Source organism: Pan paniscus, chromosome 10 (assembly GCF_029289425.2).
Source record: "Pan paniscus chromosome 10, NHGRI_mPanPan1-v2.0_pri, whole genome shotgun sequence".
Lineage (NCBI taxonomy): Eukaryota > Metazoa > Chordata > Mammalia > Primates > Hominidae > Pan > Pan paniscus.
The window spans coordinates 45,325,283-45,351,531 of record NC_073259.2 but is presented as its reverse complement, the minus strand read 5'-3'; the positions used below and the strand labels follow the sequence as shown (position 1 = coordinate 45,351,531).

At 48.2% G+C, this 26,249-nt stretch overlaps 1 protein-coding gene across 1 annotated transcript; it reads right to left on the bottom strand.

Moving 5' to 3' along the window:
* Positions 1–30: 30 nt before the first annotated feature.
* Positions 31–21,917, bottom strand: DDX23 (DEAD-box helicase 23). The gene is made up of 17 exons (XM_003825808.3): positions 20,768–21,917; positions 14,245–14,453; positions 12,610–12,720; positions 10,293–10,386; positions 10,124–10,189; positions 8,227–8,365; positions 7,809–7,942; positions 7,566–7,678; positions 7,179–7,322; positions 6,854–7,079; positions 6,406–6,551; positions 4,599–4,776; positions 3,554–3,796; positions 2,699–2,850; positions 2,355–2,463; positions 1,417–1,591; positions 31–967 (listed from the first exon to the last, which is right to left on the bottom strand). The coding sequence occupies exons 2-17, from the start codon at positions 14,451–14,453 to the stop codon at positions 744–746; spliced, it is 2,463 nt and encodes an 820-aa protein (XP_003825856.1). The 5' UTR covers positions 20,768–21,917; the 3' UTR covers positions 31–743.
* Between the last annotated feature and the right edge of the window lie 4,332 nt (positions 21,918–26,249).

Sequence of the window (26,249 nt, the reverse complement as noted above, 5' to 3'; positions counted from 1 at the left end):
GAAGCTGGGAAGTTTAACTAGAACTAGATCTAACAGTCTTAATATTCATGTATTTATTCTCAGAACATACAAACTTATCTTCTCAGAGAATAGAAAACAGAGGTTTCACTCAGTGACAAAGATGGACACAGCCAGTTCACCGTGTCCCCCCATCTACTTAGAAAATCCCCTGGGGGAGGGGATGCCTAGAGCATACAGCACCCCTTGGTGCGGGGCTGTGCACAGGTCTAAAGACTCTCAACTTCCTTTACCATCCAAACAGGAAAACAGCTGTCCAGATGACAGTAAGATTCCACTGTCTGTAATCCTCATGGTGCCAGGTCTCCTGGGGCATCTAGGGCAATGATGCTACTGCAGTTTATGCAGTTACACAGTCAAGTCTGTGCCAAAGGAGGTCCCATCCGGCGGCCAGGTTTCTGTTCAGTCTGGGGAGCAATGCCAACTGGCTGCCCCCATAGCCTGGCATGAGCTGATGGCCCAGTGCAATCCCAAAGCAAAGAAGGGCAGAACTGGGCCAAGAAGCTGTGGTAATTTGCTCTCCCTGCCTCCGACAGCGTCGTCCTCTCCTTTTGCAGCCCCACACGCAGGCCTCCTGACCTGAGGGTCTGGGCTAGGGAGTTGGATTGTTTTCCTAAGCCCCCATATCCCAAGAGTGAGGACCTGGAAAGAGGGATGTGAGGGTTCTGAAAAACAGGCATCAGGCAGCTTCGGAGATGCCCTCAGCCCACAGGAAGAGTGCTGTGTCAGGCAAAGATGGTCTCTTCCCGGCGCTTCTTGGTGAGGATGGTGCCTGGCTTATGCTGGGCATCTGGGTGGTTGGCTAGTTCGGGGGGACAGGAAGACACTGGGCTTTCCAGGATGGCTTGCTTCAGCTCGTAGAACACAGCAGAGTCCTCTTTTGTGAGGAAGGTGATGGCCACCCCACTCTTGCCTGCTCGTCCCGTGCGGCCAATGCGGTGGATGTAATCTGGGGAATGGGAAGAACGTCACTCAGCATAGCCCAGATGCCCTGGGGAGCCGTGTCTGATGCCTCCACTTCTAGAGGCATCCTTCCCACCCCATCTCCAAAGGCAGGAATACAGCACATGCTGCCTGAACCTGAGGCGCCCACAGTGCCCTCTCCAGGTGCCCATCTCCCCTGTCTTCCTACTGACTGTGGTCCCTACCACACTAAGACCCACAGCTGCCTAGCTTCATTCTTCACACTCCTGAGGACACAAGTGTCATCCCAGCTGCTGGGACAACAAACCCAGGTAAGATAAAGGACAGGAGTGCTTCTCATGGGAGCAAGCAATCCCAGACTTGGAGCTGAGGGAGGCAGTAACAGCCTTCCATGGACAGCACCCTGACTTCCAGTGGGACACCATAAGGAATCTGACTTCACCCTGGATTGAAGCTGCTTTCCCTGGAACTTACCTTCAATATTTTTGGCCATATCATAGTTGACAACCATAGACACATCTTGGATGTCAATACCACGACCAGCCACATCTGTAGCCACCAAAATATCCTTGGCCCCAGCCTTGAGGTTGGACAACGCAAACTCTCGCTGCTCCTGGCCTTTTCCACCGTGCAGTGTGCAAGCATTGTACTGTTGGAAGAATGGTGAAGTGAAGAGTGAGCAATGCAATCAAGGAGAGACACAGGAGTTCAGAGGAATGGGACACACATGAAGGGAGGGTTGGAGAGAGCAGCAGAGTACGAGAAAGGAAAGGAAACAAGAGAATGACTGCAGTGAAAGAAGGAGAGAACAAGTGAGCTGAAGAGAGGGATGAGAGAAAAAGGTGTGGTGTGGCAGGGACACACAGAGTAAGGTCAAAGGCAAAACAGCTGGGAGAGCGGTGGAGCCAGACAGATGAGAAGTCCTCAAAGAGAATTAGGGGCAAGATCAGGGTAGAAAGCAGGGATCAAGAAGTTTAAGGAAGTTGAAGAGCTGAGTGACAGGGACACACCCTTCCCCTAAAGCACCAGTGACAGAAGTAAAGGACACTGATTATCAGCTCCCTTCTGACCATATCACCTCCTGTCAACGTACCTAAGCACAGTTTTCACCTACTCTTTTCTACATCCTCAGACTGCCAGGATATGGGTCTCAAACCTTTCCCTGGCTCCACCTCACCAGGATGAAGACCCAAGGCAGCTTTGGCTGGCATTACTGCAGCAGACAGGGGGTCCCAGCAATTGACTCCATTCTCTTTATTCCCTCAAACCACCCTTCACCCTGGTCCTAACTTGTTGATTGCTGGACAGGTTAAAGAAAGGGTGAGACTCGAAAGGAAGAGCCTAGGGGGCCCTGCTAGATTCAGAAAGCAGTGCCACAGAGGCTAGACTTTGTTCTCCCCTGCCAGACACACCCCCATCTTCTCCAGGGATTTGGCCAACACGTCGCAGCCCTTCTTCTGGTTGACAAAAATGATGATGGGTGGGTCAAAGCCTTGCTCCAAGATTGCCAGCAGCTTTTTCCTGGAAGGAAGAGGAGAAAAACAAGATGCATAATACCTCCCACTCCAAGTGAAATGCCCAACCCTCATCTATGAACACTACTTTCAGGGTCTTCAATGCCCATGACATTCTGCCCAAGAAAACAGCAGCTCTTCAACACAGCAGAGCAATTGCCCTGTCCTGCACCTGCACTAAAAAAGTTCTCAGAGCCATTTTATTCTCCACCCTGTTTCCCCTGGCTCAGCTGCCCTCATACCTCTTTTCTGACTCTGACATGAGGAAGACCTTCTGTTCCACACGCTCATGGGGCTTGCCTGCGGAGCCAATGTACACCACAGCAGGTCGCCGAAGATAGCTCCTGGCCAGACGCTCCACCGCTGGGGGCATGGTGGCCGTGAACATGACTGTCTACGAAAACAGGAGGCTCAGCCCTGCACCCAGGCAGGAATAATCATATATCCCACTGTCACCGAAGGCAGGTCAGCCCAGACTAAAGAATCTAAAATGTGCCACAGTATAGGCTTTGATAGCCACCACCTTAGAAAATAGTGTCCTCTGAATTCCCATCCTTCCCGAGTACCTGTTCATCAAGGCACTTTCCATCTTATGATGACAGGAAGGATTGAGAGCATTTGCTAGCACCTGTGGTCCCGGTAGCAGCATGAGTCTTTGGAATCGTTTCTCCAGGGCTAAGCTAAATGGCTCCACCCTTAGGACTGTCAGAGGACTGTACCTAGGCACACTTCATTCTAGAAACATGTACTCTGAGCCCACCTAAGGCAAGAAAGGCCCAACAGGAGGTTGGCAACCTTGTACAACTTTTCTTTTTTTTTGAGACAGGGCCTCACTCTGTTGCCCAGGATGGAATGGAGTAGTGGCATGACCTCAGCTCACTGCAACCACTGCCTCCCAGGCTTAAGAGGTCCTCCCACCTCAGCCTCCTGAGTGGCTGGCACCACAGGTGTGCACCACCAATGCCCAGCTAATTTTTGTAATTTTTGTAGAGATGGAGTTTCGCCATGTTGCCCAGGCTGGTCTCAAACTCCTGAGCTCAAGTGATCCACCCGCCTTGGCCTGTCCAACTTTTCCCAGCCCAGGGAAGCAGCCTTACTTGGCGGTACTTATGTTTTCCCGACTCAAAGTTGGCCAGCATCTTCTCAGGGTCCTCAGCCTCATCCGTGTCTGGCTTCTGGTTGCTGACAGGCATGTGCTCCAGGATCTTCTGGACATCTGGCTCAAAGCCCATGTCAATCATCCTATCTGCCTCATCCAGAACCACATAGGTACAGCGGCTCAGCACCAGGTAGCGGTTCTCCAGCACATCAATCAAACGCCCAGGGGTAGCAATCACAATCTGAGGAGTACAGTATAATCATTTATAGCCCAGCAGGTGCCCCTTCTTTTCTTTCCTGTGAACTATCCACCCACTTGGGTGACAGACCTCCAATGCTGAGGAACTTGGACCCCAACCTCTCGTTATGTTTAGCAGTAAAGGCTCCTGCAAACTGGCATGAAATCACTTGTTGCCTGGATTTTCTCAGGAATGAATGAGGTCTCTGAGTAAGGTGCAAGGATTAGACAGAGGAGGCAAAATCGGTAGAAACTTTTTTTTTTTTTTGGCAAATCATTTCAGATCCTGAAGAAGGAATTTCTTAGATGGGAGAGACTAAGGGGTACTATGAAGGGGGTTGTATAAAGACTAAATTTTTTTTAAAAATTGTAAAAAGACTAAATTTCTACAGCAGACTTCTCATAAAGAGCTCTCCTCCACTTTCCTGAGATGAAGGCAATGCACAAAGTCAAAGATTTGGTCTGGCAGAGTAAAGAGTAACTAAAAGCACAGGCTATGGATATGAATCTCAGCTCTGCCCACTGCCAGCTGTTTGTGACTTCAGGCAGTTATTAACCTGAACCTCAGCTTGATCTATAACAAGGAAATACCACTCTCATACATTATTGTGAGAATTAATGAGCTAATATATATGATATATACTATTTGTGATATAAACCCTGGTGCATAAGTTCTCAATAAATAGCACATATATATAAACCAGCTCCTTTCTTCATACTACTGCACATATATTCCAGAAACTAGAAACAAAGCCCCAAGATAGCCTTCCCAGACAGTAGGCTGGCTGCTAGACAGAAAAACAAACCTCACAACCCATGCGCAGCCTGAAGCCCTGGTCTTCTCTGGAGATGCCACCAATGACAGCCACAGTGCGGATACCTAGCGGTTTCCCAAACTTGATGGTCTCTTCCTCAATCTGTTGAGCCAACTCACGGGTGGGAGCCAGGATGATGGCATAAGGGCCTTGGTCTGACTCTTCGATCCTGTGGTAAACGGGGTGCCCCACAGCTTCGTGAGCTTTGGTTCTTATCCAACCACAAGCCAGAGCAAGACAAAGTCACTCTTACGGGGAGCAATGGGAATGGGGAGGATGATGAGAAAAGAATGCAATGATCTCACTTAAAAATCAGATGCCGGGGCTGGGCGCGGTGGCTCATGTCTGTAATCCCAGCACTTTGGGAGGCTGAGGCAGGCGGATCACCTGAGGTCAGGAGTTTGAGACCAGCCTGGCCAACATGGTGAAACCCTGCCTCTAATAAAGATACAAAAATTAGCCAGGCGTGGTGGCCGGCGCCTGTAATACCAGCTACTCGGGAGGCTGAGGCAGGAGAATCGCTTGAACCCAGGAGACGGAGGTTGCAGTGAGCTGAGATCACGCCACTGCACTCCAGCCTGGGTGACAGAGACACTCTGTCTCCAAAAATAAAAAATAAAAAAAAAATAAGTCCAGAGGCCAGGCAAGGTGGCACAAGCCTATAATCCTAGCACTTTCGGAGGCTAAGGTGGGTGAATCGCTTGAGCCCAGGAGTTTGAGACCAGTCTAGACAACATGGTAAAACCCTGTTTCTACAAAAAATACAAAAATTAGCTGGGCATGTTCGAACACACCTGTAATCCCAGCTACTTGGGAGGCTGAGGTAGGAGGATCTGAGCCTGGGAGCAACGGTTGCTGTAAGCCAAGATCACACCACTGCACTCCAGCCTAGGCAACAGAGCGAGACTCCATCTCAAAAAATAAATAAATAAATAATAATTAAATAAAAATCAGAGATTCAGCCAGGTGCAGTGGTTCGCGCCTGTAATCCCAGCACTTTGGGAGGCCAAGGCAGGCAGATCAGTTGAGATCGGGAGTTTGAGACCAGCCTGGCCAACATGGTGAAACCTCATCTCTACTAAAAACGTAAAAATTAAGGACGGGCACACTGGCTCACACCTGTAATTCCAACACTTTGGGAGGCTGAGGCAGGCAGATCACTTGAGGTCAGGAGTTAGAGACCAGCCTGACCAACATGGAGACCCCGTCTCTACTAAAAATACAAAAAAATTAGCCGGGCATGGTGACGGGCACCTATAATCCCAGCTACTTGGGAGGCTGAGGGAGGAGAATCACTTGAACCTGGGAGGAGGAGGTTGCAGTGAGCCGACATTGCGCCATTGCATTCCAGCCTGGGCAACAAGAGCGAAACTCCGTCTCAAAAAACAAAACAAAACAAAAAACCAAAAATTAGCTGGATGTGGTGGCACACGCCTGTAATCCCCAGCTACTCAGGAGGATGAAGCAGGAGAATCACCTGAACCTGGGAGGCAAAAGTTGTAGTGAGCCGAGATCGTGCCACTGCACTCCAGCCTGGGTGACAGAGTGAGACTCTGCCTCAAAAAAATAAATAAAATAAAATAAAATAAATCAGAGACTCCAGGATAGCAAAGTTCTCCAGGTCTTTGCCAGCAACATATACTTCTTCGATATCATGATCCAATTATTCCAATATCCAACAAAGAATAAAGAGGAAAGCTTCTGATTATAGACGTAAAACAAAAATCAAACATTCATTTGCCACTTTCACCTTTCCTACCCAGACAAACCCACTCCAGCTGGTGCTAGCTGACCTCACCTGTCAATTTTGGGAAGTGTGGTGATCCAGACCAGCAGTGGGATGAGGAAGGCTGCTGTCTTGCCACTGCCAGTCTCAGCCACACCAATGATGTCACGATTCTGTAGCCCAATGGGAATTGCCTGACGCTGGATAGGTGTTGGTTCCTGCAGTGACCCCAAGAAAGAGTAATAGGTACAGGGAAAGTTATACCACCTGGGCAACCACTGATAGTAGTAAGCACATCTGCTAGCACAATGGAAGGATGCCAAGTACAGTTCACAGAAATAGGGACCCCAAGAAGAAACCTAATCACTAAAAGCCAACGCTTCTACCAGAAAGTGACAGAAAAGGTCACATTGGTGCCCACTAGCAGCGATGGCTCCAAATAGTCAAGGAACAAAGTTCTCTATTCCCAAACTAGTGTAGGAACATGTCAGATCTCTTGGGCCAATCTATCCCTCCTTACCTTGTAGCCACACTTATCAATGACCTCCAAGATGTGTGGGGGCAGAGAAGAGTCTTTCCAGGATCGGATGGGATTGGGGATCTTGCCACCTTTGGTGGTGATGCTGTAGTCCTCACGGAAGATCCGCCAGTCCCTGTCTGTCATCTCATCTAACTTTTTCTGAGACCAATGACGATCATCCCAGCGCTGCTTGGCTTCCTTCTTACGAAGTTTGCGGAGTCTTGCCCTGGAGCAGGGTGTGAGGAGTAAGTAGAATCAGTGCCCTCCAACTCCTTTCTGTAGAGCCTCTGGGCTCTGTCCAGCCACCCTAGCCTTGATCACTCACTCCTCCTGCTCCTTTTCTTCCAGGGTTCGCCTCTTCTCCATTAGGTCTCCATAGAAACGTGACTGCTCTCGTTTCTGCTGCTTGAGGTCAATGCCTGCAATGAAGCCTCGCCCTAACAACTGCACCTGGTGCCGTTCTTTGTACCTGGGATTGAGATAGAGGAAAAGAAAAAAGAAAGAGCTGTTAACGGCAGTAGGAGGGAAGGGCAGACTACTAGTATGAAACAGTTCTTCCTGGACAGGGTCTTTCTTCCACCAGAGGGCTGGCTGACTACCAGTCTACCAATTTTCCATCCCAGCTTATCTTACTTCCTCCACCTCTGTAGTCATCAGCTCTCTAGGACTGCCTAGTGGAAAAGACCTAGAATTCAGGCCTGAAGCCACTCACAGGGGGTTGTAGTCAATGGATGTGTCCTCAGATGCATCCCACTCAAAAACAAATTTTCGGTCATTGAGATGTCTCGTTCGGCGCCGCTTTTTGATGCCACCCAGGTAACGCTCCTGCCCAGGGACAGAACACAAAGCACATGAGCTTTGAGGCCCAATTCTCACATGCAGAGATCACAATGGCCAAATAACTAAACCTCATTTTTGTGTGGGAGAGAAGTGAAGATGGAGCCAAGGCCTGCACCTTAATGGCATGCAGTTCCTTGCTCTTATCCTTCTCTTCCCGGATCTTCTGCCGCCCTTCCTCATCCTCATTTCCATTGGTCTCCCGTTCCATCCTCTCCCTGCGTTCCCGACGTTCCCGTTCCTGAGGATCTTCTGCAGACCAAAGAAAGCAAAGCTGCAGAAGAGCTCATGGAAGAAAAGAGGAGAGGGAATGGAGGGAATCCAGACGAGGAACACCAAATGAAGAAAAAAAGGGGCAGACTTACGATATGGGGTAAATGGAGATCTAACAGAAAAATGTTTTCTCATAAACTCCCACCATCCTTCCCCTTTCCAAACTCCAGAGTGAACAGGTTTCTATCTCTCCTAAGAGACACTGTATCTCATCCCACTCTTTCCTCTTCCATCTAGGGGCTACACACGGTAGAATAACGAACCCAACATCTTCCTGCCCAAGTCTTGGAACTGTTTCCTTTTCTTCCTCTCTTCTTCAAGCATCCTCTGCCGCTCTTCCACCTCCTGCTGCCGTCGCTTTAGAGCTTCAGCCTCTCGTTCTGCTTTAGAGAGGAACTTGGGCTACAAAAGAGATTGGAACTGTCAACAAAGGATCTGGGAGCAGGGTACAATCACATCACTGATGGGGAGATGGCAGGGAACCCAAAAGTATTTGCTCAGGCATTAAGCCTGTTGAGGAAAACACAAATAGGCCTTGGACTCGGTTATGGACTGAACTATGTCCCCTACAGAATTCATATGTTTTTTCAGACTGGACGTGGTGGCACATGCCTGTAATCCCAGTGTTTTACGAGACCTAGATGGGAGGACCGCTTGAGGCCATGAGTTCAAGACCAGCCTGGGCAACATGGCAGACCTTGTTTCTACAAAAATAAAAAAACTCGGCCAGACATGATGGCATGTGCATATAGTCCCAGCTACTCAGGAGGCTGAGGCAGGAAAATCATATGAGCCCAGGAGTTTGAGGTTACAGTGAGCCGTGATTGCACCACTGTACTTCAGCCTGGGCAAACGAGCAAGACCTTATCTCTTAAAAAAAAAAAAATGTGGCCGAGTGCGGTGGCTTGTGCCTGTAATCCTAGCACTTTGGGAGGCCGAGATGGGCGGATCACGAGGTCAGGAGTTCAAGACAAGCCTGGCCAGCACAGTGAAACCCTATCTCTACTAAAAAAATACAAAAAATTAGCCAGGCATGGTGGCACGTGCCTGTAATCCCAGCTACTCAGGAGGCTGAGGCAGGAGAACTGCTTGAACCTGGGAGGCAGAGGTTGCAGTGAGCCGAGATCATGCCACTGCACTCCAGCCTGGGCAACGGGGCGAGACTCCATCTCAAACAAACAAACAAACAATGCATGTGTTATATATATTTTTTGAGACAGACTCTCGCTCTGTTGCCCAAGCTGCAGTACAGTGGTGTCATCATGGCTCACTGCAGCTTCAACCTCCTGGGCTCAAGCAATATCCTTGCCTCAGCCTCCTGAGTAGCTGGGACTACAGGCGCATGCTACCACAGATGGCTAATTTTTAAAATTTTATAGAGATGGGTTTTCACCATGTTGCCTAGGCTGGTCTAAAAATCCCTGGCTCAAGTGATCCTCCCATCTTGGCCTTCCAAAGTATTGGGATTACAGGTGTGAGCCACTGTACCCAGCTCAAAATTCCTATGTGGAAGCCCTAACTCCTAGTACCTCAGAATTTGACTATATGTGGAGACAGGACATGTAAAGAGGTGATTAAGTTAAAATGAGCCCATTAGGCTGGGCACAGTGGCTCATGCCTGTAATCCCAGCACTTTGTGAGGCCAAGGAGGGCAGATCACTTGAGCCCAGGGGTTCGAGACCAGCCTGGACAACGTGGTGAAATCTGGACTCTACAAAAAATACAAAAATTAGCTGGACGTTGTGGCACGCACCTGTAGTCCCAGATACTTGGGAGGCTGAGGTGGGAGGACTGCTTCAGCCTGGGAGGTGGAGGTTGAAGTGAGCCGATATCATGCCACTGTACTCCATCCTGGGCGACAGAGTGAGACTCTGTCTCAAAAAAAAAAAAAAAAAAAAAAAGGGCCTTTTAGGGTAAGCCCTAATCCAACACAAGGGGTACATGTGTACAGAGGGAGGACCATGTGAAGAGCTGAGGAAGACGACAGCCTTATAAGCCAAGGAGAGAGACCTCAGAAGAAATAACCCTGCTGACACTCCGCTCTCAGACTTCCAGCCTCCAGAACTGTGAGAAAATTAACTTCTGTCGTTGAAGTCACCCAGTCTGTGGTATTGTGTTATGGCAGCCTGAGCCGATGAATGAAGACCTTCAAGTACTTACCTTAGCCTCAGCTTCTTCCTCAGCCTTTTTCTTGGCCAGAAGCTCCTCCAGGGATAATGGCTGGGCCTGAAGATAAAACAGAACTTTAGTCTATAAAGGTTCTCTCCCTTTAAAGATCAACAAAGCAACGCACGAGTTGAAGATGAAAAATATCCTTCCTCTCCTTTACCTTAGGCTTCTTATCACCATGTTCATCCTCTTCATCCTTCTTAGAGTCTCTGTCCTTCCGAGATTTAAAGTCTTTTCCTCGACCAGGAGATAAGCTTTGAGGAAAAGGAACAAGGTCCACATCACTCTTACTTCAGTGCCTGGATGAGGTTCAAGTTGAGCCCCGAAAAGAGAATGGAAGTTTCCCCATGACTCAACAAGACTGGCCCATGGTCATCTATCATGTCTTGAAACTCTCTTAGCAGGCATGGTCATTCTGCCAGCTCTGAAACCTAATTATGGCCCTGTCTTGGCCCCTTTCTACCCAAATCTCCTTTTGAGACTAATCTCTTTTGGGAAGTGGGACTTTACTACTGATGTCAAAAATATTTCCCCTAGGCCAGGCGCGGTGTCTCATGCCTATAATCCCAGCACTTTGGGAGGCTAAGACAGGTGGGTTACCTGAGGTCAGGAGTTCAAGACCAGCCTGGCCAACATGGCAAAAGCCTGTCTCTAGTAAAAACACAAAAATTAGCCAGGCGTGGTTGTTTAGAGAAAAAAAAATTTTCTTTTTTTTTTGAGACACAGTCTCACTCTGTCGCCCAGGCTGGAGTGCAATGGTGTGATCTCAGCTCACTGCAACCTCCGCCTCCTGGGTTCAAGCAATTTTCCTGCCTCAGTCTCCTGAGTAGCTGGGACTACAGGCGAGTACTGCCACCACTGGCTAATTTTTATATTTTTAGTAGAGACAAGGTTTCACCATGTTGGCCAGGCTGGTCTCGAACTCTTGACCTCAGGTGATACATCCACCTCGGCCACCCAAAGTGCTAGGATTACAGGTGTGAGCCACAGCGCCTGGCCCTCCTTAACTCTTTAATATACAATGAATTTAGCCTACATGGCCACCACGACAAGCCAAGAAGATACTGCTATCTATATTCCCTCATCATTTTTCATTCCTATCAATCCCAACAATACTTTCCCCATACCTGCTCTAAGCTTAATCTACAAGATAATTCAAACAACCCCACTGAGTTTCTGTTAGGAGCATTCTGTCCGCTGCCTTGAATTCTAATCTATACTTTCAGGGCCTGATAAGAACTCTGTATACAGGCCAGGCACAATGGCTCACACCTGTAATCCCAGCACTTTGAGAGGCCGAGGTGGCCGGATCACCTAAGGTCAAGAGTTCGAGACCAGCCTGGCCAACAGGCAAAACGGCTGTCTCTACTAAAAATACAAAAATTAGCCAGGTGTGGTGGCTTGCGCCTGTAATCCCCGCTACTTGGGGGGCTGAAGCAGCAGAATTGCTTGAACCTAGGAGGGGGAGGTTGCAATAAGATCATGTCACTGCACTCAGCCTGGGTGACAAAAAGAGATTCCATCTCAAAAAAAAAAAAAAAAAAAAAAAAAAAAAGCGGCCGGGCGTGGTGGCTCATGCCTGTAATCCCAGCACTTTGGGAGGCCGAGGTGGGTGGATCACCTGAGGTCAGGAGTTTGAGACCAGCCTGGCCAACATGGAGAAACCCTGTCTCTACTAAAAATACAAAAATTAGCCAGGCATGGTGGCGCATGCCTGTATTCCCAGCTACTTGGGAGGCTGAGGCAGGAAAATTGCCTGAACCCAAGAGGCAGAGGTTGCAGTGAGCCGAGATCGTGCCATTGCACTCCAGCCTGGGCAACAGGACAAAAACTCCATCTCAAAAAAACCCCCAAAAAAACCAAAATCTGGTGGCAGATGCCTGTAGTCCAGCTACTCAGGAGGCTGAGGTGGGTGGATCACCTAAGCCTGGGGGAGTCAAGGCTGCAGTAAGTTGTGATCACACCACTGCACTCCAGGCTGGGCAAAAGAGTGAGACCCTGCCTCAAAAAAATAAATAAAAATAAATAAGAAAGAGAGCTCTGTAATAACTACCAACAGAATCTGTTAAGAGAAATCTACTTTCTTTCTTTCTTTTTTTTTTTTGAGACAGAGTCTTGCTCTGTCGCCCAGGCTGGAGTGCAGTGGCGTGATCTCGACTCACTGCAGGCTCTGCCTCCCGGGTTCACGCCATTCTCCTACCTCAGCCTCCTGAGTAGCTGGGACTACAGGCACCCGCCACCACGCCTGGCTAATTTTTTGTATATTTAGTAGAGACGGGGTTTCACCATGTTAGCCAGGATGGTCTCGATCTCCTGACTTCGTGATCCACCAGCCTCAGCCTCCCAAAGTGCTGGGATTACAGGCGTGAGCCACCACGCCTGGCGAGAAATCTACTTTCATAAGAAGCTGAGCAAACTCAGGTGCAGAGAAGAAATGGGAGCATTCCCCTAAAGCCCCCTCTCATTCCTTCATGTACCTGGATCGTTTACGGTCCTTGTCCCGTCTGTGCCCATCCTTGTCTCGATCTCGGTCTTTCTTATTCCGATCCCGCTCCTTATCTCGTTCTCGTTCTTTGTGCCGTCGTTCTCTGGAAGACCGCAAATTTAAGAATTCACTTGGTATTTCCAAAGTATCTTGCTTCACTGCAGCCCTGAGAAAGTTCCTATACTCTCGTCCCAAAGTAATGTTTTACAAATTAGAGAATGTATCTCTCACGGAAATAACGAGGGAATTCTAAGAAGCTTTTATAGATCAGAGATGTACTGTTAAATATTAACGGCAATGACAGGTCACGGACTATGTGAACAGATGAACCTTCCTTTTTTATTTTTTTGAGATGGAGTCTCATTCTCTCGCCCAGGCTGGAGTGCAGTGGTGTGATCTCGGCTCACTGTAGCCTCTGCCTCCCGGGTTCAAGGAATTGTCATGCCTCAGCCTCCCGAGTAGCTGGGATTACAGATGTGCATCACCATGCCTGGCTAATTTTTGTATTTTTAGTAGAGACAGGGTTTTGCCATGTTGGCCAGGCTGGTCTCAAACTCCTCACCTCAAGTAATCCACCTACCTCGGCCTCCCAAAGTGCTGGGATTATAGGTATGAGCCACCGCGCCCGGCCACAGATGAACCTTCCTTGATAACCCGGACCTTCACCTTACTAGTTCCCTCTCAACCTTTTTTTTTTTTTTGTATTTTTAGTAGAGATCAGGTATCACTGTGTTAGCCAGGATGGTCTCGATCTCCTGACCTCATGATCCACCTGCCTCGGCCTCCCAAAGTGCTGGGATTACAGGCGTGAACCACCGCGCCCGGCCCCCTCTCAACTTTTAAGAGTTGGGTCACTGAGGAAAACTGAAAACACCTGCAGGTCCAACTGGGCTAGGAGTAGATTAATGTACAAAAAGTAGATGCCTAGCCGGGCGTGGTGGCTCACGCCCGTAATCCCAGCACTTTGGGAAGCTGAGGTGGGTGGATCACCTGAGGTCGGAAGATCGAGATCAGCCTGACCAACGTGGAGAAACCCCGTCTCTACTAAAAATACAAAATTAGCCAGGTGTGGTGGCACATGCCTGTAATCCCAGCTATTCGGGAGGCTGAGGCAGGAGAATTGCTTGAACCTGGGAGGCAGAGGTTGCAGTGAGCCGAGATTGTGCCATTGCACTCCAGCCTGGGCAACAAGAGTGAAACTCCATCTTTAAAAAAAAAAAAAAAAAGGCCGGGCGCGGTAGCTCACACCTGTAATCTCAGCACTTGGGGAGGCTGAAGCAGGCAGATCACGACGTCAGGAGATCGAGACCATCCTGGTTAACACGGTGAAACCTCATCTCTACTAAAAATACAAAAACATTAGCCGGGCATGGTGGCGGGCACCTGTAGTCCCAGCTACGCACTCGGGAGGCAGAGGCAGGAGAATGGCGTGAACCTGCGAGGCGGAGCTTGCAGTGAGCTGAGATCGCACCACTGCACTCCAGTCTGGGTAACAGAGCGAGACTCTGTCTCAAAAAATAAAAATAAAAAGTAGATGCCTAATACTGGAGGCATCAGAAGAACCAAGAAGGAAGAAATCTGAAACATACTCTCCCTTCCCATGTAATAACATACAAAGTTACTTTACCTTTCTGCAGATTTGGAACGGGAACGAGAGCGAGAACGGCTGCCTCCTCGACGTCTATCCCTTGAACGATGCCGCTTTCTATCTTTAGATGGGGAAGACTTCCGGTCCCGGTCTCTATCCCGCTCTCTGTCAGGAGTCCGCGATCGCTTCCTTTCCTCCTTGGAAGGTGATGCATCACGGTCCTTTTTGTCAGCCAGCTCTCCTGCCATCTGTAATGAGTAGGAAGAGTACTTACAATGTACTAGGCACTGCTCTAAATTGCTTATATATAATTCACTTACCCTCAAAACAACCCTATGAGGTGGATATATTAGTATGTCTACCGTACAGATGAGAACGCTGAAGCTCAGGTACATAAAGGAACTTGTCTGAGGGCAGACAGGTAGTGGCAGAGTTGCAGGCAGTCTGGCTCCACAGGCCATCGTTACTTACTATATTGTCTCCCTGTAATTCCTTTCAGAGTCTCACTCTGTCACCCAGGCTGGAGTGCAGTGGTGCAATCATAGGTCACTGCAGCTTCAACTTCCTGGGCTCAAGCCATCCTCCTGCCTTGCCTAGCTAATTTATTTTTTTTATAGACAGGGTCTCACTATGTTGCCCAGGCTGGTCTTAAATTCCTGACCTCAAGCAATCCTCCTGCCTCAGCCTCTAAAAGGCTGAGATTACAGACGTGAGCCACAGTGCCTGGTCGATTCCTTTTTATATATTCATTTCTAAATATGTACAGTGAATATACCATGTTTTTGTAATTAGACTACAAAAGAGTATTAAAAGAAGTGTTAGTGTATGAACAGTGTACCAACTATTTCTAGAAACATCCTATATTGCTTACTTTGAAGTTTATTAGGTCTGCCAACCCACTAGGATCAGTTAGCACTCATACATCTGAGAGAGATAAATTTTCTTGAGCTCATAAAGAAAGCTCAATGGAGAAAAAAGTTTAACTTTGAGATCTGGATTATGTTATAATTAGCACCACAAGGAAAACCTGAATTTAAGTGGAGAAACACACTTTTACTCAGATTAAAAGAAATGTACCTCTAATTATGCAATGGGAAGAACTTGGTGAAGGGTACACAGGACCTCTATACACATTTTTTAACTTCCTGTGAAACTATAATTATTTCAAAGATATATATTTTAAATACCCAAAACTAGAGGTTGCAGAAGTCCTGATTGACATTCCCTATTCAGATTTTCACAACCTTGGTCATCTGCATAACCCAGTTTTGTGAAAGGTTTCAGCAGGAATTTTTTCTGTCTCCCTCCTACCTGGGAGACACCGAACACCACTCCCACACTGTCAACTATTCTTTGGACTATGAAATCTAGTTCAGCCAGGAGCTAAAACTGCAGCAAGCCTGAATCTGCAACCACCTCATCATCATCCCAAAGACTTGGGATACATTTCTCGCAACTTATTTTATCCCCAAATGGTTCAGCTCGAATGGTTCCTTAAGCTTTAGCTTACAAGCCCCTTTCTCATGCCATTCCCTGCCATATATCCTTAAGAAAGATTGTATAAAGATGAGAAAAGAAAAATGAACAAGAAGCACTTTCAAAAGGTGAGGACAACCCATTTTATCTCACAATCACCTGAGAAATGACTGATTGTTCTGTATCAGTACATCATGGCTATCACACAGAAATACCTATGTCTTGGGCTGGGCACGGTGGCTCACCGTGTAATCCTAGCACTTTTGGAGGCCAAAGCGGGCAGATCATGAGGTCAGGAGATTGAGACCATCCTGGCCAACACGGTGAAACCCCATCTCTACTAAAAATACAAAAATTAGCCGGGCATGGTGGCACGTGCCTGTAGTCCCAGCTACTCAGGAGGCTGACGCAGGAGAATCACTTGAACCCAGGAGGCGGAGGTTGCAGTGAGCCAAGATCATACCACTGCACTCCAGCCTGGCAGCAGAGCGTGATCCGTTTCAAAAAAAAAAAAAAAAAAAAGAAAGAAATACCTATGTCTTGACTGGGTGTGGTGGCTCATGCCTGTAATCTCAGCACTTTGGGAGGCTGAGGTGGGTGGATCGCTTGTCCAGGAGTTCGAGACCAACCTGGGCAATATGGCAAAAACCCATCTCTACTAAAAATATAAAAAATTAGCCACGCATGGTGGTACACGCTACCCAGGAGGCTGAGATGGAAGGACTGCTTGAGCCCGGGAGGCAGAGGCTGCAGTAAGCCGAGATTGTGCCACTGCACCCCAGTCTGGGTGACAGGGCAAAACCTTGTCACACACCAAAAAATAAAAAATAAAAAATAAAAAAAACACTTACAGCCCTAAGAAAACAATCCCAAAGGAAGGCTATTTTCTCTGTACAGCATCCTGGATTTCATTCATTCTTTCAACAAATATTCACCGAGCACCTACAAGGTGCCCGAAATTGTTGTAGGTAAACGGAGACAAAGCAGTAAAGAAAACAAAGTCTCATGCTGGGCGCGGTGGCTCACGCCTATAATCCCAGCACTTTGGGAGGCCGAGGCGGGCAGATCAAGAGGTCAGGAGATCAAGACCATCCTGGCTAACAGGGTGAAACCCCGTCTCCACTAAAAATACAAAAAAATTAGCCGGGCGTGGTGGCTGGCGCCTGTAGTCCCACCTACTCGGGAGGCTGAGGCAGGAGAATGGCGTGAACCCGGGAGGCAGAGCTTGCAGTGAGCCGAGATCGTGCCACTGCACTCCAGCCTGGGTGACAGAGTGAGACTCCGTCTCAAAAACAAAACAAAACAAAACAAAAAACAAAAAAAAAAGAAAACAAAGTCTCCTACTTCATAAAGCTTAAATTCTAGTGTAGCGGAAAGGATTTTAAATAGTAATGAATTCTAATGAAGAAAATAAAACAGTGATATGATGGGTAGGGGTATAACAAGAGATAGATGGCTCAGGGAAGAAGTTTTAGTTGACATTTAAGCTGAGACTTGAATGATGGGAAAGAGGGCCATGAAAAGATCAGGGTAAAAAACCCTTGTTAGATACAAGAAATGTGAACTAGCTTAGCATGTTTGCCAGGTTTGTTTTGTTGTTGTTGTTGTTGTTGAGACAGGGTCTCACCCTCTCACGCAAGATGGAGGGCAGTGGCACAATCACGGCACACTGCAGCCTTGACTTCCCAAGCTCAAGCGATCCTCCTGCCTCGGCCTCCCAAGTAGCTGGGACTATAGGCGCATGCCACCACACCTGACTAATTTTTTTTTTTTTTTTGAGATGGAGTCTTGCTCTGTCGCCCAGGCTGGAGTGCAATGGCATGATCTTGGCTCACTACAACCTCCACCTCCCAGGTTCAAGTGATTCTCCTGCCTCAGCCTCCCGAGTAGTTGGGATTACAGGCACGTGCCACCACGCCTGGCTAATTTTTGTATTTTTAGTAGAGGCGGGGTTTCACCATGTTGGCCAGGCTGGTCTCAAACTCCTGACCTCAGGTGATCCGCCCTGAGTGCCCAAAGTGCTGGGATAACAAGCATGAGCCACCATGCCCGGCCCCAACTAATTCTTAAAATTTTTATTAGAGACAAGGTCTCAATTTGTTGCCCAGGCTAGTCTTGAACTCCTGGGCTCAAGGGATCCTTCTGCCTCGGCCTCCCAAAGTGCTGGTATTACAGGTGTGAGCCCAACTGCACGTTTGTCAGTTAAAAACATATTTGTTTGGCCAGGCCTGGTGGCTCATGCCTGTAGTACCAGCACCTTGGGAGGCCAAGGCGGGAGGATCACTTAAGCCCAGGAGTTTGAGACCAGCCAGGGTAATATATCAAGACTTCCCGTCTATTTTGAACAATAAAATTTTACATTTATAAACAGTTAAAAATCAGCCAGAGGCCAGGAGCAGTGGCTCACGCCTGTAATCCCAGCACTTTGGGAGGCTGAGGTAGGCAGATCATGAGGTCAGCAGTTCGAGACCAGCCTGGCCAACAGGGTGAAACCCTGTCTCTACTAAAAATACAAAAATTAGCCAGGCGTGGTGTCGGGCATCTGTAATCCCAGATACTCGGAAGGCTGAGGCAGAACTGCTTGAACCCAGGAGGTGCGGGTTGTTGTGAGCCGAGATAGTGCCACTGCACTCCAGCCTGGGTGACACAGCAAGACTCCCTCTGTCTCGAGAGAAAAAAAAATCAGCCAGGCGTGGTGGTTCACACTTGTAATCCTAGCACTTTGGGAGGCTGAGGGTGGGTGGAATGCCTGAGCTCAAAAGTGCTCAAGAGCTCATAGGCAGAGGCCTGGGAGGAAAATATCGTCCAGGAAAACGGCTTGTGCCCCCAGGAGCCAATACTACCTATGGGGCCCATGCCCCTTCGCTCCTGCCTGGGGAGGATCACCTGAGCCCAGGCTGAGGTGGAAAGACTTCTTGACCCTGGGAAGCACTGATGCAGGAGGAATACTGATTCAAGATGAGTTCAGTGAGCTGGGCAGGAGTCAGATAATGAAAATGTGTTACAGGTCAGAGTAGAGTTAACTTGGATTTTAACTGCAATGGGGATCTTAGAAGAGCTTTAAACAGGAAGCTCTCTGGTGACTTGCAAGAAAATATATAGCAGAGAGACAGAGTGAAAACACAACCACTGAGAGTGCTATTATGGTACTCTAGGCAAGAGATGGCAGTGGCTTGTTCTAGGAACGTGGCGATGGAGATGGAAAGAAGTAGGCAGCGTCAGAGTATATTTTGGAGGCAAAGCTAACAGGACTTACTAAGGAAGAAGCAGAAAGAGCAGACACAAAGATAGCTCCTAAATTTATAGTTTCAGCAACCTAATAGTTTGTGGTGCCATAGCAAACAAACTGGAGAAGACTAGGGAACGAACAGATTTAAGAGGAAATCAAACGTTTCATTTTGGCCAGGTTGAGTGTGAGAATATCTGTGGAGATTCCCAGAAGGCAAAGAGAAATGCAAATCTGAACTTAGGGGAGAGGGTCTGTAGACAAAAACTTGAGTCACCAATACACAGATAGCTTTTAAAGCCATGGGACACTAAATGATATTACCTAAGTAGGCAGCATAGTGAAAGAAAAAAATAGAGAAGAAGCTCCAGAATTGAGCTCTGGAACACTTTAACAGGAGTTAGCCACGGGATGAATCAGAGAAAAAGACTGAAAAGAACTAGCAGCCAGTGAGAAAAGACAAAGAAAAGCATGGCAACGAAGAAGCCAAAAATATGTTTCAAGGAGGGAGGGGTCAACTGTGTCAAGTACCACCGAAGTGGAGAGGGAATAAGGGACAGGTAAGTAACCACTGAATTTGAAAAAATGGAGATTATTGGTGACCTTGACAAGAGCTGTTTCAGTGGCATTGCCGGAATGGAAGCCTGAGTGGAATGAGTTTGGAAGAGAATGAAAAATGAGAGAAGACAGTAAATACAGGCAACTTTTATTACAGGTTCTATTATCACAAGGGCCAAATAACCAGGCTGACTCTGGCCATGCTTCCCAGCGGCCTTTCTCTCAAACCTCCAGATCTTCAGGTCCTCAGTTCTTGCAGGGCAGGGGCACATTCTTTTTTTTCATTCAATGACGTATTTAACAAGCATCTACTGTACGCAAGGCACAGTGCTAGGTGCTATATGAGTTACAAAAATAAATTCTGTTCACAGGAAGTGTTTAGAACAACAGGGTTATGAGGTCGGACGCGGTGGCTCACGCATGTAATCCTAACACTTTAAGAGGCCGAGGCAGGTGGGTTGCCTGAGCTCAGGAGTTCGAGACCAGCCTGGGGAACACGGTGAAACCCCGTCTCTACTAAAAATACAAAAAATTAGCCGGGCGTGGCGGCGTGCGCCTGTAATCACAGCTACTCGGGAGGCTGAGACAGGAGAATCGCTTGAACCCGGGAGGCGGAGGTTGCAGAGAGCCGAGATCGTGCCATTGCACTCCAGCCTAGGCGACAGAGCGAGACTCCGTCTCAAAAAAAAAAAAAAAAAAAAAAAAACCAAAAGAAAAAAAAGAACAATAGGGGGTATGAGACACATACCAAGAAGAGTATCAAGGCTCAGATGTAGTAATACAGGTGTTCAAAGGCGTTTCCTTTCACTTGTAAAAGGTGATGTGGAAGGCTTGGAAGAGGAAGTGACGCTTGAGCCTTTAAGTATAAGTAGAATTTTAAGATATGTAATTAAGGACGCGGAAAAGAAGTCATTCCCGGCAAAAGAAATAATACGGGCGGCGCAGAGGCGGGAAAACATGGACTGACTGCGAGAGAAAAGCCAGAGTTCCAGTTTGGCTGCACCAAAGGCTACTTTAAGCATGAAAGAATAAGATCAGACTGGGGGTATCAGAGGCGCTGTGCCCATAGGCAGAGTCCTGGGAGGAAAATATCGTGCAGGGACGTGGCCTGTGCCCGGAGGAGCCAACACTACCCCTGGGGCCCGCGCCCCTTCACTCCAGCCCGCCCGAGCTTCCCGGGTTCATGCCCCTTCTCTGAGGCGTTCTTTCCCGCCTCGTCCAGGAGGCAGGGGCCACCGCCGTGCCCTGACTCTAGCCCTTTCTGTAAGCTCGTGGGAACCGCCTCCACCGCCCGGAACTCACCACCCTGAGTCTGAACCGCCCAACGCGGCCTCAACGTCGCGGAGCCGTCGCCATCTTTCCCGTTTCCTGGTCGCGGAGATGAACACCCACCCCCCCGCCCAGGCCGCGAGGCAGGCTGGGAAGGCGAGTTCCTGGAGCTGGGCGACACAGGCCGACACTGAGGCCTGGAAACTACCAATCCCAGAATGCATGACTTGAGCGCCGGCCCCAGGCTGCGGGGTCTGCCGGGCAATGTGGTTTGCCAGACGTTAGCGTCCGGGAAGGAAGAGTTTTTCGCCAATAGGCTTTCGGCATTAGGTTCTCCCGCCGAGCACCCTTCTTGGAATCGGCTGGTCTTCCTAGAAACTACAGTCTATGACTGTCGTTGCCCGTGGCTTACAGTGGAGGAATTTAAGGGCTTCCTGAGATATCTATAGTACGTAATTATAGCTAACAACCGCAGTAACAACAATAAATACCATTCGTGGAAAAGCGGTTTTTATAACAATTCTGTGAGAATGGGGCTAGCCCCATTTTACAGTTGGACAAATTAAAGATTAGGTTACCGGAGTAGCTTCACAAGGAGGGTGATGCAGTTCTCCATTGTGTGTGGAACTATCCCAGGCTTAGGAGGACGTTTTAGCAACCTTGGCCCCTGCAGCCGGGTGAATGCCATAACAACCCCCAGTTATTGTTACAGCTCCAAATGAGCCCACACAATGGGCTCTAAAGTCCTCCCGGAAGGATGGTATCTCCTGGGCTCTAGCACCTGTTTTCTCAACATTCCAGATGGAACCCTGGTTTCCTCAATTTCTTGCCCTTTGGAATGTGACCAATTGTTGAGCTATCTTGGTATTTTTGCTTCTTTCTTCCCCCAGATTCCCCTACTTCAGTCTTCCACTGAGTTTTGTTGTTGCTGTTGTTGTTGTTGTTGTTGTTGTTTGTTGTTGTTTTAACCTCAAATCGTAAGTTCACTTTGTGTTTCTCTTTGGTCTTATGGGTTCATAACTCTTTCCCTCAAAACAAAACAAAACATTGCAGTTGCGGAAACGGTTTAGATAACCAGAAGTATCTCGGACCTCCCTTCTCATTTTGCCAGCAGCAGGTTTGTTGCTTCAATTCCACATGGCTGTAGGTCTGCCTTTTCTCTCTGAATATGCCCAAGCTCTCAAGCAGAGCCTCAGGATAGACCCAAGTAATCCTAAAGCCCTGAGCATCACGTACAATGGCCCAAAGTAACCCTCGGAGACACACACTTCTCTTAGAACCTGCAGCCTTTCACCTCCCAGCTTCTACTCCAGAGAGAACGGAAGGGAAAGAAGAGAGCTCTGAGATCTGTTAGGTGTAATTCACCACAAAAGCACGAGAGGGCGCTCGACTCACAGATTCACAGATTAAACTAAGAATCAGACCAACCATGGTAGGCCAGAATCTTCAAAAACTGCAGCCACTTTTTATTGAGAATCTTCTAAGTGCTCAGCTCTGGGCTGGACACTTAACCTACCTTATTTGTTTTACTTAGTTCTCATAGCAGTATGAGATGAGTGCTATCTCCATTTTACTGGTAAGGAGATTGTGGCCCAGAAAGAGTAATTATGCCTTCGAAGGCCACATAGTTAAAAGAATGGGCCAGGTTGAGGGGCGCCTCTGCCTGGCCGCCCCTACTGGGAAGTGAGGAGCCCCTCTGCCTGGCCACCACCCCGTCTGGGAGGTGTACCCAACAGCTCATTGAGAACGGGCCATGAAGACAATGGCGGTTTTGTGGAATAGAAAAGGGGGAAAGGTGGGGAAAAGATTGAGAAATCGGATGGTTGCTGTGTCTGTGTAGAAAGAAGTAGACATGGGAGACTTTTCATTTTGTTCTGTACTAAGAAAAATTCTTCTGCCTTGGGATCCTGTTGATCTATGACCTTACCCCCAACCCTGTGCTCTCTGAAACATGTGCTGTGTCCACTCAGGGTTAAATGGATTAAGGGCGGTGCAAGATGTGCTTTGTTAAACAGATGCTTGAAGGCAGCTTGCTCGTTAAGAGTCATCACCACTCCCTAATCTCAAGTACCCAGGGACACAAACACTGCCTAGGAAAACCAGAGACCTTTGTTCACTTGTTTATCTGCTGACCTTCCCTCCACTATTGTCCTATGACCCTGCCAAATCCCCCTCTGCGAGAAACACCCAAGAATGATCAATAAAAATAAAGAAAGAAAGAAAGAAAGAAAAAAAAAAAAAAAAAGAATGGGCCAGGTGAGGTGGCTCATGCTTGTATCTCAGCACTTTGGGAGGCCAAGACAGGAGGACTGCTTGAGCCCAGGAGGTCGAGGTCGCAGTGAGCCATGCTCGTGCCACTGCACTACAGCCTGGGTGACAGAGCAAAACCCTGACTGGAAAAAAAAAAAAGAAAGAAAGAAAAAAGAAAAGAAAAGAATGGAGCCAAAATTCAGGTTCATTTAACTTCAGAGTCCATTACCTTTCCCCATTTTCAGGCTGCCATCTCAACTGTCTTTAAATTGAGCTCCTGTAGGGTGATAAAGCTTGTCCCAGTTCATAGTGGCAGAGTTCCTCTAGTACTTGTGCGCACATCTCATGACACATGTAAGACATTGGGCTTCAAGGATACTTGTTATTTGTCTTGCCCCACTAGTTCTCTCACAAACATGCATCTTTGTTTTCTTATTTGTTTGTATTTTTATTTTATTTTATTTATTTATTTTTGAGATGGAGTCTCGCTCCGTCGCCAGGCTGGAGTGCAGTGTTGCAATCTCGGCTCACTGCAATCTCCACCTCCCTGGTTCAAGCGATTCTCCTGCTTCAACCTCCCAAGTAGCTGGGATTACAGGCACATGCCACCACACCCAGCTAATTTTTGTATTTTCAGTAGGAACGGGGTTTCATCATGTTGGCCAGGATGGTCTCGATCTCCTGACCTCGTGATCCACCTGCCTCAGCCTCCCAAAGTGCTGGGATTACAGGTGTGAGACTCCACACCTGGCTTATTATTTATTTTTGAGACTGGGTTTCACTTTGTTGCCCAGGTTGAAGTGGAGTGACACAAACAGCTCACTGCAGCCCTGACCTGGGCTCAAGTGATCCTCCTGCCTCAGCCTCCCAAGTAGCTGGGACCACAGGTGCACCCCATCACGCCTGGCTAATCGTTTTACTTTCTGTAGAGACAGGGTCTTGCAATGTTGTCCAGTTTGGTCTCAAACTCCTGGCCTCAAGCAATCCGCCCGGCTCGTCTTCCCAAAGTGCTGGAACCTGTAGTTCCAGTCACCACACCTAAACCATCATCTTTGGAGATAGAGACAGGGATGGTGTTCTAGTAAGAACCATAACTGGAGATACCTATTTAGGTACAACATGCCTACCAGTAAGGGGTCCATGGGATTTTGGTGAACAGTGAGATCTGGTTTGAATCTTGGCTCAATTGCTTACTAGTACTGTGATCTTGTGCAAATTATATGGCATCTCTGGCTTTTCTCTTTCCTCATTACAAAACAGAGATAATAATACCACTTCCCTCACAGGACAGGACAGCAGAGCAGGTTAGAGTGCATGATGTGAAGCCAGATTGCCTGGATTTGTATCCATGTTCAACCACTTCCTAGCTGTGTGACCTTGTGCACGTTACCTAATCTCTCTGAACCTCGGTCTTCTTTTCTGTAAAATGAAGTAGATAGCGGCGGGGTGCCGTGGCTGACACCTGTAATCCCAGCACTTTGGGAGGCCAAGGTGGGTGGATCACCTGAGGTCGGGAGTTTGAAACCAGCCTGACCAACATGGAGAAACCTCGTCTCTACTAAAACAAACAAACAAACAAACAAAAACAGAATTAGCCGGGCATGGTAGCACATGCCTGTAGTCCCTTGGGAGGCTGAGGCAGGAGAATCACTTGAACCCAGGAGGCAGAGGTTGCGGTGAGCCAAGATCGTGCCATTGCACTCCAGCCAGAGTGAAAGTCTGTCTAAAAAAAAAAAATAGCACCTCATAGGCTCATAGGGTTATCACAGGAATAAATAACATAGAAAGAACTCGTAAGTGGGGCCGGGCACCATGGTTTATGCCTGTAATCCCAGCACTTTGGAAGGCCGAGGCAGGAGGATCACTTGAGCCCAGAAGTTCAAGACCAGCCTGGGCAACATGGTGAAACCCCATCTCCACAAAAAATAGACTACTACTGTGGTACTCCTGTAGTCCTAGCTACCCAGGAGGCTGAGGTAGGAGGGTCAGGAGGGTGATCAGGACGGTGAACCAGGAGGGTGAGGTTGCAGTGAGCAGTGGTCATGCCACTGTACTCCAGCGTGGGCGACAGAGTGAGACCCTGTCTCAAAAAAAAAAAAAAAAAAAAAATCTCGTAAGTGCCCCTGACCCATAGTAAACATTTAACAAATGTTAGCTCTTATCCTTTATGAGGCTAAATGTGATCATGTAAAGCCCTCAACACAGTGCACAGTGCTGAACACTCATTAAGTACATGCTAACTTTATTTACTTATTTATTTATTTATTTATTTAGAGATGGAGTCTCCCTCTTTTGCCCAGGTTGGAGTGCAGTGGCGCAATCTTGGCTCACTGCAACCTCTGCCTCCCGGGTTTAAGCGATTCTCCTGCCTCAGCCTCCCGAGTAGTTGGGATTACAGGCACGTGCCACCATGCCCGGCTAATTTTTGTATTTTGGTAGAGATGGGGTTTCACCGTGTTAGCCAGGATGGTCTCGATCTCCCGACCTTGTGATCCACCTGCCTCAGCCTCCCAAAGTTCTGGGATTACAGGCTTGAGCCACCGCACCTGGCCTAGTACATGCTAACTTTATTTCTGGCACTAGCACTACACTATGGCACTTGGAAAACAAGAGCTATAAGTCACTGAGAAAGGAAGTTAAGAGTTAAGGCCCCTGAGCTGCCATCAGTAGGCATCGGAATTGGAAGGTCATGAAGGCAAATGTCACCTCTCCTTGAACTCAGAGGAGACCAGAATCCCAGGAGCCTCCCCCAGCTTTGGCTTAGTCTGTCCACCTTCTATGTGGGGTGGAATCTCAGCAGCTTGGATCCTCTACTGATGATTTCATCCAACCTTTTTCTCTCCTCTAGACTCTCCAGGGCAGTGGTTCTCAACCAGAATTTTTCCACAGGGGCCATTTAGCAACGTCTGGAGACATTTTTGGGTGTGATAGCTGGAGAGTGGGGTGCTGTCTTCTAGCATCCACCAGATCAGGGACACTGCTAAACATCTTGGGCTGCATAGGACAGTCCCTCACAACAAAGCATTATCCAGTCCAAAATGTCAATAGTTCCAGGGTTGAGAACCCCTGCACCCCTGCTCTCGGGCTAAGGAGCCCTTCGTTGGTTTAGTAGGTCTTGGGTGGGGCTAGGGCAGGGGGATGGGGGAAGAGAGAAGCTCCTTCTTGGAGGAGCTGGGGAATGGTGGAGGCAGCCCCTCTGCAACCCACAGAAAGGGTCCCAGGACAGCTTTTCTCTCATTATCATCAACCAAAGGGCTCAAGCACG